Consider the following 15,192-nt stretch of genomic DNA (forward strand, 5'->3'; position numbering starts at 1 on the left):
GGGTATTCAACAGGAACTGTTTGGTCAGCATTTCTCTCCCTGATGGGGAGTATTCTCGCCTCATTATGCAGATGGTGTTCTGGGGACATAAGAAGACAGCCCGTGGCGATTCTGAGAGCAGTATTTTGGCAGGCCTGTAGTTTCTTCCAGTGGGTGATTTTTAGGCTTGGCGACCATATGGGTGACGCGTAGCACGTAATCGGCTGGCTAATTGCTTTGTATGTAGTCGTGGATGTTCAAAATGGTCGACATTTGGGGCGTCCATGTTGTAAATAAGGTCGCGGAAGATTTAGTCGGTGATAATGCCAGGTTTCGCGAGGCGAAAAAACTGGAGAGATCAGGGAGGTAGCCGTTTATTTTATTGCATAGCGCATCGATCTTTGGGCCTGGGCCTGTGGCCATTATTGTGCAGTCATCGGCGTAGGAAACGATTGTGACTCCTTCCGGTGGTGAAGGTAGCTTAGATATGTAGAAATTAAACAAAAGTGGGGATAGGACACCACCCTGTGGCACCCCCTGTTTAATTCTCCTTGGTTTTGATGTTTCGTTTCTAAATTGCACCGATGCCTGCCGACCACCCAGATAATTTGCGGTCCACCTTTTAAGACATGGGGGAAGGGTAGACCCTTCCAGGTCCTGCAGTAACGAGCCATGGTTGACCGTATCAAAAGCTTTTGATAGGTCTAGCGCTACGAGTACTGTTCTATGGTGGAGGTATTGATTTAAACCGCAATTTATCTGGGTGCTAATGGCATTTAGCGCGGTGGTGGTGCTATGGAGTTTTCTGAAGCCATGCTGATGAGGGGCTAGCTGCAAATTTGCTTGGAAATAAGGGAGCAAAATGGCTTCAAGCGTCTTTGCCACTGGCGATAGGAGAGATATCGGACGATACGACTCACCTATGTTAGCTGGTTTCCCAGGCTTTAGTAGCGGGACCACCTTGGCCATTTTCCATTTCTCAGGTACGACAAAGGTGGAAAGATACAGATTGAAGACATGCGCTAAATATTTGAACCCCTCTTTCCCTAGGGTTTTAAGCATCGGCATGGCTATGCCGTCTGGGCCCACTGCTTTGGATGGTTTAGCACGACCAATGGCGTCCTCAGCCTCTTTAGCGGTGATGGTGATTGGTGACGCGTTGAATTTGTGTTTATGTGCGCGTCTATTGGCTCTCCGTCTATCTTTGTCGACCGTAGAATGCATTATATATTGTCGGCAGAAAGCGCTCGCGCATTTTTTCGCGTCCGACAGCACTTTGTCGCCAAAGGCGATGGAAACTTTGTCCTTGTGCTTAGTCGGATTCGATAGGGACTTTACGGTGGACCAAAGTTTACCCACACCGGTAGAGAGGTTACAACCTTTTAGGTGCTCCTCCCATTTCGCCCGCTTGTGTTCATCTACAAGCAATCTGATGCGTTGGTGTATATCCCTTATTTGGGGGTCGCCTGGGTCAAGCTGTCTTATAAGGTCACGTTCTCTCGCTAAGTTTGCGGCCTCCGCCGGGAAGTGGGCCGGATTTCGGGAATTCTCCCGGCGGGAATGAAATGTGCCGAGGCGGATTTAATGACCTTACGGAAGGCACGCTCCCCTTGGCGGGCATCAGTCGGGATAGGGAGGGCAGCTAGGCGGCTGTCTGTGAAGGATTTATATTCTTCCCACTTTCCTTTTTTGAAGTTTATGAAAGTGCGTTTTTCAGTGACGATGAAGTCGGCGTTACGCTCAAGCGAAATAAGTATGGGCAGGTGGTCGGATGCTAATGTTACCATCGGCTGCCAGTTGACGCAGTTTACGGGTTCTGCGCTAACGATTGAGATATCTGGCGAGCTGTGACAGCTTCCTACCATACGTGTGGGGGTGTCTCCGTTTATTGTGCATAACGTCGTTTCTTCTATTTGATCCGCCAACATCTCACCCCTACTGTCCGCCCGCAAGTTTGAATGCCATAGATCATGATGGGCATTGAAATCGCCTAAGATAATGCGATTGTTGCCAGTGAGTAAGGCCCTGATATTAGGGCGGTATCCACTGGGGCAACAGGTGGCAGGAGGGATGTAGATGTTGATGATTTCTAGGTTTGCATCGCCTGACCGGACATATAGGCCTTGACGTTCTAAGACATTGTCCCTGCGGTCGATGCCAGGATCAAATATATAATATTGCACAGAATGGTGTATGATAAACGCGAGACCGCCTCCATTTCCGCTCTCCCGGTCTTTCCTGTGGACGTTACACCCAGAGCAGGTCTGCAATGCAGATCTTTCTGTGGGTTTAGTCTCTTGAATCGCAGCAATGCGGATGTTGTGCCGCTTCATGAAATCGACTATCTCCGTAATCTTCCCAGTTAGTCCATTACAGTTTAACTGCAGAATTCTGAAGTGCATAAGGGGAGACGTCGCCACTCTGGGGGTAAGTGACGGGTGACTACGCCTGGGTTGGGGAAGGCCGCGACGCAATTGCTGTTGTGGCCCTAGGACTGGGCGTCCTTGGGCAAGCATTGGGGTACCCGGATGATTTGGGTTTGCGACCTGGCAACATGGCGCGATGAAACCCGTCGGGGGGTTGCCGTTGCAGAGACCAGAACATCTAGGGAAGTGGCACCACCCAAGGCAGGAGCTGCATTGGGCGGATGTCGCAAACATATATATTCTGTGCTGGCAAACGGTGGAAACGGAGGTAGGGACTAAGAGTCTGTTTTCCTGACCTACACAATTGCTGCCGGAAAAGAGGGGGGAGAAGACGGGGGCAGGGGATGTTGCTCAGCATTGCTTCCGACTCTACTACGAAGATTGTAGTTATGAGTGGTAGCAGCTGTTTGAATTGTTGGCGCCATGGGGCGCGAGCAGCAGCGGGTACTTGTTGTGGCTTGCTGAGCAGCGGAGCTGCTGGAAGGTAGTGGGGGCGCTTAGACGTAGACTACGGGACGCCCTTGGGCGTGAACAGCAAGAAGCCACAAAAGATTTATAAAAGTTACGTGGACGTGGGGTTTTGGGATCAAGTCCAGAACAACCTGTCCGATGCAACCATCCCTTGCACGAGACACACTGAACAGAGTATGACCGTCCTAAAAAGATTCTTTTCCGGCAGATGCAGCAAAACCATTTCTCAGGACCGGGGTCAGGAGACGGACCCGGATTGGATTCGATGCCTTCCCGGAGTAAGAGAATATGGAGCAGTCCTGCTGGAAGGAACTGCTGGGAGGATGACAATCTGTGGGAGGGACGAAACAAATTAGATGGGGTCACACTGAAATGACAGTCCTTGGTCGGGAAAAAATCCCGAGTCGCTCCGGTACATAGAACCGACTGCCTTGGGACCATGCAATATATTTATAAACAGAGAGTATGCTTTTGAAATATCCTTCTCAGCGTAGACAACAACCCAATCCTCATAAGCAGCTTTTCATTAGGCATGGAATAGTTTATCATATTCGTTTTTGTATTGCTCGTTAAATCTTTCTTTTTGATATGGAACTCAAGTTTGCCACCAGTCATACTGTGATCTGTAATACCTAGTTCCAAATTAATGCCAGTGCACGCACACAAGCTGCTAAGACGGCAAAAATATGATCCAGACAAGTGCCAGAACAGTTCCTTGTCGGCTCATTTAAGAAAGATGTAAAACCCTGACTGGCCAATAGTCCTAGGTAGCTTTCAGATACCGCATTCAACTGCATTATATCTATGTTCAAATCACCTAATATAACTACATCCCTCTCTTTTAAACCATTCAAAAAATCTGAGAACTCTTCCAGAAAGGCCTGACTAGTTTCAGAATGTAACCTATATACACATATTAAGGCTAAAGTTTTTTCACCATTTTTTAGCAAAACTTTCAAAATATCAGCACTTTGCACGTTGTATTTAGCAATAGTACAATCAAACATGTTTCGCACAAAAGCTCCCACACCTCTAGCAGAATAATCGTCATTATTATTTGCAAAAAAGCTATAATTAGGAATATCATAAAGGCTATTCTCATGAGAATATATCCATATCTCCGACACAACTATTATGTCTGGGTAGACTGGAAACGTTTCTGCATTACACAGTAGAGAATCGAAGTTTTGCCGCAGACTACGTATGTTTTGATGCAATATATAAATACAATTTTCAATATAAGAAAGCTGGTTAGCATTATTTAAAGGGCTGTTATTGATAGGGTTGTCGATGTAGAGATCATTGAAATTCATTATAAGTTAAAGAACTCAAAACAAAATAATAAAAACGATAAAAATATAAAGTTAGTCCGGTATACCAGACAAATCATCAAACGATCGTACAACAACAACTGCATCATTATCAGCTTTTCTCAACATAAACTTAGTATTACTAAACCACGCATATTTATATTTTTTTTCCTTTTTAATTTTTTTAACAGCATTATACAGAGCTCTGTTAGAGGGTGTGAGGCTGTTATTAATGTATGTTGTGCTTACTGCTGGCGCCCGTAAAAATCTCGGTTGTTAGTTTCTTTTTCGCCACATTTTTTGCACTCATTACTTTTTTCTTAAACTCAAGCGAAGAGAATCGCAAACAAAGAATTTTGCGCGGTGAAGAGGAAGTGTCATTGTATTGCTTGATGTAACTTCTCTCAATTTGACCAGGCGACACAGAAACACCCAGAGCGTTTACAATTATTTTTCCAATGCACTCGTCTATTTTGTCGGTGGCTATGTTAGGAATCCCAACAATTTCAACGTCTCTCTCCAGTCGCTTCTGCTCACTCCAATTCACTTGACGTTCCAGCTTTGCGATTTTTTCTTTCAGCGCGATATAGGAACTCTAGACTTAGCAATTGCAGCTTATTTCGCCTTGCCCATTCACATACAAAAATTCCGCGAAGCATTATTATAAACATTCTCACTATAAAAGAAAAATACTTGCTAACATTCCTGTTCATTTGTTAAAATGCAATTTTGTGAAAAAAATGGTGAAATAGTACCAAAGAGTGGGAAAAATAATTTCACTTAAAAAGTGTGAAAGCACCCTTAGCCAAAGCAAATGTCGAACTCTTCTAATACTAATTTCACACAGACGGCTTATTGAATAATAAAGGCAATTTTCTACATTAAGACGCTTATTGAGCTCAATCTTCCCTACAAAATTCGAATCTATTATTATTTCATTAGTAGCTAATCGAATGCCTAATGAAGTCAAAAGCACAATGCAACTCTGTTGGCAGCGTTCCGCTTCCGTTTCCGCTTCTTAGTTTTCAAAGCAAATGTCATTGTCTGCATGGCGGAACGATACAAGGTGGCCGCATCGAACAGCTCATTATAACCTTTTTTATTTGATTTGATACATCAACTACCGGCGCAGTACGATTTTGACATTTGTCCATCGAATTTACAAGTACATGGAATTTTTTTTGTTTTTAGGTATGTCACCATGCTCTCACCTTGTATCGTTCCGCCATGATTGTCTTTCTCATCCTTCATACTAATCGAGCAGTTACTTCTGTGTGAAAGCAAAAAATTTACGATTTCATTAGCAGGTGAAATGAGATCATTAAGTTTCTGTGTGAAAACAGTATAACACACTTATAACAATATTAATTTTACCGGCTACGTATTCTGATTGCGGATAACAACGTTACCAGCAAAATCGCACGTGTTTGCTAAACATGTCTTTAAGCATAATAAACAAAAAAGTGTATCCATGTTTATGTACACGAATTTTTAAACAATATAAATACATTTTGACACAAAATTTAGTTAACATTTTAATTCTATTCTCAATTGCGCATCTTTGTTTATGACAGTATAACCGTTCGAGCCAGAACCGCGGTTACATGAACCGGTTTTCACTTACATAATACTCCGATAATAAATTTACCCCTAACGTTCGGAATCAGACCGGTATGCTTTGCTTGCAACAAAAGTTGGAAGTTGGCTCTTTTTTCATGTCAGATCGCTCGATCTATTTATCATGCATAAGATTGCGTTAAACGCAACTATACGAAAAACTTCTTATGTGACAGGGCTTTAGAGCGTACTGACAATGAAGACTTATCCAATCTTCGAAATAAGTTTATCTGCGCAGCTATGGCAGGTGTCTTAAAATCTATATCTTCTATTCCAAATTGAATAATAGTTTTTTAATTATAGGAAAAAAAATTTAACAATAAATTTCATAAAAACTATTATGATCCATATGGTCCGTTTATCAAACCCAAAATAAAAGCAGATCAGCTCAAGGCAGAACAGAGAAGAGCAGCTGTGAAAAGCAAGCAGGTGTAAGCCAGAGAAACAAAACAATTCAAAACAACCTACTTGTGGCTATTTAAGTTAGATTTCGCTAAAACATGCATAAAATTACGAAAATGCTGTCTTAAATTATTTACTTTTCATATATTCCACTATTTTTTATATGAATTATTTGAGTTTTTAGTTCATAAATTATAATTAGTGCAGAAATTCGTGATCTAGATTGCTATAGTTCAATTTTCAGCAGTCTCACAAAACAAAAAATAGAGCAACTTAGGGCCCGTATCCCGTTATACGATCCGTAATCGAAATTCGTTTTTTAAATCGCAATAGCTCTAAAATGGGCAATCAGATAAGGGAAATATGTGAAATGGTGGCTACCAGTACACATTAGATCCATAACTTGTAATCATTTTTACGAATCTTTTCAGTTTCTGATTATTTTGAGTGAAATTGCTTCTCGATACGTGATCGTATAACACGATACGGGAACAGAGCAAGAAAGTTTATCATTAAACACAATTATGTGAATTATTTCAACTTGGCGTAAACTTCCTCAGCTCAATAAGCCAAACTATTGTTGCATTTGCATATTAAATTTCTATGGGGATATCATTTCTATGGGAATCACTGTCCATTGGAACGCATATGTTTATACTATTTTATAAAATAGATTGAGCTCTTTAGCGCGATATCACATCATACGAAAACGCTCAAGAAACTTTTTAATTTTTCTCTTGTAAACCAAACTATGTAGACAATTTTTTGTTTGAAAAGTATTTTCCTATTTTATTATTCATTTTCTTTATAAAATTGCTACAGAGATAAATGCTGCAAGAATAAATTTAAACCTGGAAGTATTTCTTGAGCAATTCTTGGGCCCTTGAAAAAACGCTATACGTATAACGTTTTTAAAATTTAGCCAGTACTTTAAATAAATAGTAATTTAGTGAGCGACTATACGGGCCTATATGCAAAATATTTATCGAAGGCTGGAGAACTATTTCTCCATCTTTATTGGGTAATCAAAATTCAGCTGTTGACGTATTTACGAATTCTTTAAATAATGAAAAATTAATGTCGTCCAAAGGCGGCCTTCAAAAATAAATAAATGTAAGGCCGAAGAGATTTTAGGCCGAGCTTCTTTTCCGGTTTGCGGTGTGCACCTTTTAATTATTCCTGCAAATTCGCAGGAGGGGACCTGCATGTTTTACGCCGACTCCGAACGGCATCTGCAAGGCAAACGAGTTTTCACTGAGAACGTCTCGTGGCAGAAATACACTGGGAGAGCTTGCCAAGCACTGAGGCTTAGAGGCACTGTATCTTTTTCTCAGCTCTTTCTCCTTCCCTATTTTTTCTTCCGTCTATGCAGTTTTTCCTATTCTTCTCCATCCATTGTTCCCAATTCCAGCCTCAGTGTCAGTCCCAGTCTCACTGCCATTCCCTCTGCCTCTCATATTCCTACTTCGACTCCCATCCCCATTCCCTCTTAACACTCCCAATCGCATCCCTCCTACTTCTATCAACTCAATTTTCTCATATATGGAAATTACTCAATAATTCCGCAGATTAAACCAAATTTAAATAGGGCGCGGCACCGCATACTATTCCAAAATTCCATACATATAAATATCTAAGGTGCACATACTCAAATATCAATAGTTTCAGTAAAACGAGCTTTTTTGTTTATGGCAATATGTAATTTATATAGCCTGGGGGCGTGGCACCAAATTTTTTGTTTCTTTAAACCATGCTTTAACCATAACGAACGACCAAAAAAAAATATATTAAATTCGGTCAAGCCGTTCTTAACAATTAGCGAGACGAGCACAGGGAATCATTAATATATGTACATATATGTATATTAGGGTGGGTCGATTTGTATGGACGAAAGTTAACCGATATCGCGCCATCAATTTTTCGATAGGATTTGGGCTCAGAAAAAAAAGTCCACTACGCATACCCAAACAAATAATTTTCGAGCCTACAAAATTAAATTTTTTTGACTTTTTTCCGACTTTGATTTTTAAGATTTTTTTCATGACCTACTAAAAAATGTTCATATGTGTGTCCCAAAAATGTCTGCTAAAAACGATGGTCGGATAGGGATACATGAAAATTTTTTTAATAGGTCATGAAAAAAACCTTAAAAATCAATGTCGAAAAAAAGTAAAAAAAAAAAAAATTAAATGTCGCAGGCTCGAAAATTATTTTTTTGGGTATGCGTAGTGGAACTTTTTTCCTGAGCCCAAATTCTATCGAAAAATCGATGGCGCGATATCGGTTAATAAATCGACCCAGTATAATGTACATATAGACTCCGCGCCGATATGAAGTTTGCCGGGTCAGCTGGTACCTGTTGTTGTTGTATCAGTGCTTTGTCCCATTCAGTAGGTGCGACCAATCACAAATTGTCATCAATGTTCTCTAACGGGAGTCCAAGGAAACTTGCGGTTTAAACAGGGGTGGACCATAATGAGAGAGGAGATGGTTGGTGTTATGTGGGGACAGATTAAAAGCAGGACATACATTTTGTATGTCGGGGTTGATTCTGGATAGGTAACGAGTTTAAGCTGTTACGGTACCCATATCGAAGTTGAGCTAGAGTGGCTCTCGTTTCCCTAGGGAGAGTGCGTTCCTCCTCTTAGTTCTGGGTATTTTTTTCAAGTACTGGATTCGCCGGGCAATTCCCACCATAGAGGTGCGACGCCTGCCTGTGCATATCACTGAGGACCTGTTTGTGCTTTTTTGGTTCATACGGCTGTGTTTTCAGCTGCCGCATTTCTTCATAATGCTTATGGAGATTACCCCTTAAGCCCCTGGGCGGTGAAGGTTCATCAATCAGATGTCTGTTGGTATACCCAGGTTTCTGGGTATTCAACAGAAACTGTTTGGTTAGCATTTCATTTCTCTCCCTAATAGGGAGTACTTTCGCCTCATTATGTAGATGGTGTTCTGTGGACATAAGAAGACAGCCCGTAGCGGTTCTGAGGGCAGTATTTTGACAGGCCTGTATTTTCTTCCAGTGAGTAACCTTTAGGCTTGACGACCATATCGGGGACGCGTAGCATGCAATCGGCCGACCAATTGATTTGTAAGTGGTAATGAGCGTTTCTTTATCTTTACCCCAAGTGCTGCCGGCAAGAGATTTGAGGATTTTATTACGGCTCTGGATTTTCGGTACAATTGCGGCTGCATGCTCTCCAAAATGTAGATCCTGATCGAACGTCACATCCAAGATTTTAGGGTGTAATACAGTCGGTTGCGCGGTGCGATCGATGTGGATGCTCAATATGGTGAATAAGGTCGCCGATGACTTAATCGGTGACAATGTCAGGTTTCGCGAGACGAAGAAACTGGAGAGATCAGTTGGTACCTAATATTTTTTTTATATTTACTCATCTTTTAAACCATCCTTTGATTTCCAAAAATAGTTTATAGCCAAATCGGTCCAGCTGTTCTCGAGTTCTGATTCTGGATAGGTAAGAGTTTAGCCTAGTATAGTATCCCGATCGAAGTTGAGCTAGCGTGACGCGAATCTCCCTGGGAGGTTGCTTTCTTCTACTGTAAGTTTAGGGAATTTGACTTTAAGAACGGGGTTCGCCAGGCGATTCCTGGCATAGAGTTCCGACGTCTTTTTGAGGATACATACATATTAAATGGTGTTACACTGAAATGAACGCCCCTGGTCCGGGAAAAATACCGAGTCGCTCCGTAGGGAAACGCGCGTCACTCTAACTCAACTTCGATCTGGATACTGTAACAGGTTAAACTCTTACCTATCCAGAATCAACACCGACATACATAATTATTGCGTTCCAATAAAGCGTGATACAGATACGGATAGAATGCAACAATAATGTGATCCATATGGATCAATTTGTTTTATTTGCATGTTAAATCGCGATCCGTATCTGGATCACGCTTCATTGTCCTGCTTGCAATGTGTCTCCACATGACACCAAGCTAAACTGATGGTTGCAATGTGGAACCAACGCCTCAACACCCCTCTCATTCTGGTCCCATGTTGAAACTGCAATTTTCCTTTGAATCCCGTTAGAGGATATTGATGACAATTTGTGTGTGTTCGCATCTATTTGATGGGGTGAAGCACTGCTACAACAACAACAACAACATAAAAAGTCGGTAAGAACCCATTAAAAAGACAATGAGAATCTGATAAGAAACCGATATCAAGCTGATAATGAATCGAAATCTCGAAGATAATATTTCGCTATCAATAATAAAACAACCGACGAAGCCCGACACTATTTGTTTCTGGTAAAATTGTGCACCTCAGTTTTGAGTTTACTTCAACCCGTGGATAATTCGAGTCAATTTAAAAACATTATTTTCCTAGACGTACACCTGTATGTTTACACATCGAAATTCACGAATATTTAGTACTCAAGCTTGTTTTCAAACGGCTGACTTCTTCAGTGCCGAGTTTCTTCATAGTGCTTACGGAGACGAGTTCTTAAGTTCCTGGGAGACGGGGTATGTTTCATCAGAAATCTGTTGGGATGCCCGGGTTATTCAACAGAAACTGTTCAGCATTCGATTTCTCTCTTTTATGGGGAAATTTATCGCCTCACTATGTAGATGATGTTCTGGTGACATATTTCTGAGCGCTGTCACTTAACTTTAGGTAAATTGCGGCTGCAGGCTCGTAAAAATGTAGGTCCTGATCGAACGTCACATCCAGTATATACATATGACCACTATTATAATTGACTAACTAGATTTAATTTATATGTATGAATATGCTTGCATGTATATATTCACAATTCGTCACATAAAACTTAGAAAAATAGCATAAATCTAAAGTTTGAGTTCTATAATATTGGATTATTCTAAATTAGTACTGCAAAGCACGGGCATTAATTCTAAGTTTATATTTATATTTTTGTTTCGGTGCAGATAAATGAATGATAATTAAAACAATTATAAAACCAAATATAAGAGAGCTTCTAGAAAACAACACATAATCAATTTGGTTAACAGGCATTTTTCTAACAAAAATTACTTAATATAGATTTATAATTATTTTCATAAACAGACTTTTACAATAATATGTATTTGTTGGACACGGCATAACGATTACTTAAGTTAATTACGCACACTGGTGAATACTTTCATTAATTTAACTCAATAAATGTAATAAATTATCCATGTTCGATATTAAATTAATTCAGATTAATAAAGCATTGCTTATTAATAGCAAAGATTTCACTCTAAGTTTCGAACTTCAAACCTTTTGAATGTGTAGTTGATGAAAACCCAATCCTTTGCTATTTCGCTGCCTTGAGGTAAAGGTGCCGACGCTGAAAGGAAAAAAAAATAAAAATTGATGCAGCTAGGAAATTTTGCTTATATTTCTAAAAAAAACCACTGTCCTTTGGAACATTTTTGCTTTGCATAAACTATGTGTCGTATAGTATAGAAAGTGTTATTAGTGTACCTTGAACTTAATGCAAAGGAAACCATAAGATGGGTTCAAGTTTTGTACTATGGATTTTTTGTTTTCCTAGCTTATTTGAGATAATTGTTTGCTGAAAGAAATTTTATTCTGAAAACATTTATAAATAAAAATATATATGATACTGATGTGAGATAGATCAAATTCAAAAGTTAGTCCGAAATGCCAATTCTGGGTAAATAAAATGTTAGAAAATTCCATCTGTAGCGACCGAAACCGCACGCGTTAGGTTTGGTTGTAGGGAATTGGAAATAAGTTGGCAGTTGGCGTTTTGACACTTTCTTTTGTTATCGTCATTCTTCATTTGAATTGGACAAAAAAACGTCCGCATAGAACCTATATATTATTCAATAGAGTAGTATTTAAGTTAATATCTTATTATCTTATAACTTTAAACGAGCCATTCTTGTTTGTTTGTATAGCCGAACGATCTCGGGAACGGCTTAACCGATTTAAATGAAATTTGGTACAGAGATAATGTATCACCTTCTAAGACTTTCTATTTAGGTGTTGCCACTCAAAATGTTTCACAAGGTTGCCACCTATTCGAAATAAAAAAAATGCATGAGATATGCCGATATGAGTATCAAACGGAAGGTATTTCACTCCGCATTACAATTGGGATATTTTTGAGTAGGTTGCCACCTATTCGAAATTAAAATTAAATAATTTAAAAACATTTTAAGTTAAACGGTTTTATTGAAAACAATACTTACATGAAGTAATAATAATACTAAAAGCTAGAAAATAATTAGGTGAGCCCTAGGTACTAGTCATCACACTCCTCATCAATCTAGGGCGTTGATCAGACAATTAAATAAAAGCGTTGGACGCATGAAATTTCTAAAATGTGATTAGGGTTCAGTTGGTCTTATATATGACTATCAATAGAAATTTACGCGTCCAACGCTTTTATTTGTCTGATCAACGCCTTAGATTGATGAGGAGTGTGACGACTAGTAACTAGGACCTACCTAATTATTTTCTAGTTTTTAGTATTATTATTACTTCATGCAAGTATTGTTTTCATCAAAACCGTTTAACTTAAAAATTTTATTTTTATTATTTTATTTTCAAGTTTTAGTCTTTATTTAATTGCCTATTATTTCTCAATCTATTTAGTCATATATGTAATACTCCTATATTGCTAATAGAAAATGCTCGCAATGTGTTTTGAATTCGAAATCAAAACAAGACAGCCTACACAATTTTTGTAATTTTAGCAGCATAAGTGTGACAAGAAAAAATTTAAATTTAGGTACGTTCGATTATTGAATACAAAAACAAAAACGTTTAAACAGCAATATATCAGCACTCTGATGTTTGGGAATGTACCTAGCTTTTTGTAGCAAGTAGTATTACATATATGTATTTAGTTCATTTAGTGACTCATTACTGCAAGGATTTTCCTGACAATTTGGTACAATCTAATTCCTCAATACATCATCCTTCCAAAGACTTTGCACGACTCTGCGCGACGTATGCTTGTCCCTCCCCGAACTCCAAGATATTTTGATGTCATTTCTACCGGAATGTATGTAATATTTGTTCCAAATATGAGCCAAATCGGATATCATAGGTCGCTTTCTATTCATGTATGTATTATGTGTTCCAAATATGGACCTAATCGGACACAAATACGACTTATTTGAATATCTCGATCTTTGCGCCACCTAGCGGCGATTTTTTTTCATAGGTCGCTTTTTATTCTCGTATGTATTATGTGTTCCAAGTATGAGCCAAATCGGACCACAAATACGATTTTTGTGAATATATCGACCCTTGCGCCACTTAGCGGCGATTTTTTTCATAGGCCGCTTTCAATTCTCGTATTAATTATGTGTTCCAAATATGAGCCAAATCGGACCACAAATACGATTTTTGTGAATATCTCGATCCTTGCACCACCTATCGGCGATTTTTTCCTTAGGTCGCTTTCTATTGTCTTATTTATTATGTGTTCCAAATATGAGCCAAATCGGACCGCAAATACGATTTTTGTGAATATCTCGATCCTTGCGCCACCTTGCCGCGATTTTTTTCATAGGTCGTTTTCTATTCTCGTATGTATTATGTGTTCCAAATATGAGCCAAATCGGAACAGAAATACGATTTTTGTGAATATCTCGATCCTTGCGCCACCTAGCGGCGATTTTTTTTCATAGGTCGCTTTCTATTCTTTTATGCATTATGTGTTCCAAATATGAGCCAAATCGGACCACAAGTACGATTTTTGTGAATATCTCGATCCTTGCGCCACCTAGCGGCAATTTTTTTCTTATTATTGCAATGTCATTGGGTTGTGAACTATATTCCAAGTTTCAAGCTTGTAGCTTATCGGGAAGTACTTAAATTTCAATTACAAAATTCGTGCCAGCCATCCAATCAGCCAGCCTGTCAAGTCAACCTAAATAAAACCTTTTAAAAAAATTTCATGAGATATGATTATATGGGTATCAAACGAAAGGTATTTCACTCCGCATTACAATAGGGACATTTTTGAGTAGGGTTACCAATTAGGGTTGCCACCTATTCGAAATTAAAAAAAAATTGCATGAGATATCCCGATATGGGTATCAAATGAAAGGTATTTCACTCCACATTACAATAGGGACATTTTTGAGTAGGGTTGCCATTTAGGGTTACCACCTACTGGAAATGAAAAAAAAATTGCATGAGATATCCCGATATGGGTATCAAATGAAAGTTATTTCACTCCGCATTACAATAGGGACATTTTTGAGTATGGTTGCCACTATAGTGCTAACTACTTTGTACTCTTTACTTTAATTTTTAAAATAATTTTTAATTGTTTTCGTGTTAACTTAAAAATTTTTGAATGACTTCAAAAAAATAAAATTCTTATTAGTATTAAAATATTTAAACTCAAAAATAAATAAAAATAAATTTTTAAAAATAAAATAAATATTTGGTTTATTACCAAATATATTGGCGATCCTACCAATGATCCTACAACTTTAAACCGAACTTTAAAACCAAAGTCAACTTGGATCATAGACGAATTTATTTTGCTTTTATGTGATTTCGCAATATATAGTAACGTGATGTAATTAAAGAAAAATGGGATCCTTAGCGTACATAACTATCCCTCCATATTTGTTGTAATAAAAATAGCATAATGCAGTACGCGCTCAAGAATTAACTAATCAAAAAATAAAATTTAATTAAATAAATAGCACTATTGAAATTCTTGTGCATATAATACAACTATGTTTGTGGACAGGAAGCAATACAACAATATTCTGTGCAAATTTCATATAACAGTCGCTGTAAATTATATATATGAAACATTAAAACAAAAAATAAGTGTTGAAAATCAAATTAAAAACTTAAAAGTACGTATAACAGAAATTTACTAGTAGACATTCTATGAATTTTATGCAACATAAACAAAAATACAAAATAAAATTTATCTACGATTTGTTAATTAATAAAGAACTCTAAAAATGTGTGTGTAAATAAAATAAAAAAATTTACAACATAATAC

At 38.5% G+C, this 15,192-nt stretch overlaps 1 protein-coding gene across 4 annotated transcripts in view; it reads right to left on the minus strand.

Annotated features, from left to right (window-relative positions):
• Nucleotides 1-8,958: 8,958 nt before the first annotated feature.
• trc (Serine/threonine-protein kinase tricornered) overlaps nt 8,959-15,192 on the minus strand; it is a 145,062-nt gene continuing 138,828 nt past the window's right edge. For 3 of the 4 annotated variants that reach the window (XM_067756684.1, XM_067756681.1, XM_067756682.1), the window contains one exon: nt 8,960-11,529. In XM_067756684.1, coding sequence (XP_067612785.1) covers nt 11,435-11,529 — 95 coding nt within the window. In that variant the 3' untranslated portion in view covers nt 8,960-11,434. Of the gene's footprint in view, nt 11,530-15,192 lie in introns of all 4 variants that reach the window. The other variant, XM_067756683.1, reaches the window with a different exon arrangement.

This window comes from Eurosta solidaginis, chromosome 5 (assembly GCF_040869045.1).
Source record: "Eurosta solidaginis isolate ZX-2024a chromosome 5, ASM4086904v1, whole genome shotgun sequence".
NCBI lineage: Eukaryota > Metazoa > Arthropoda > Insecta > Diptera > Tephritidae > Eurosta > Eurosta solidaginis.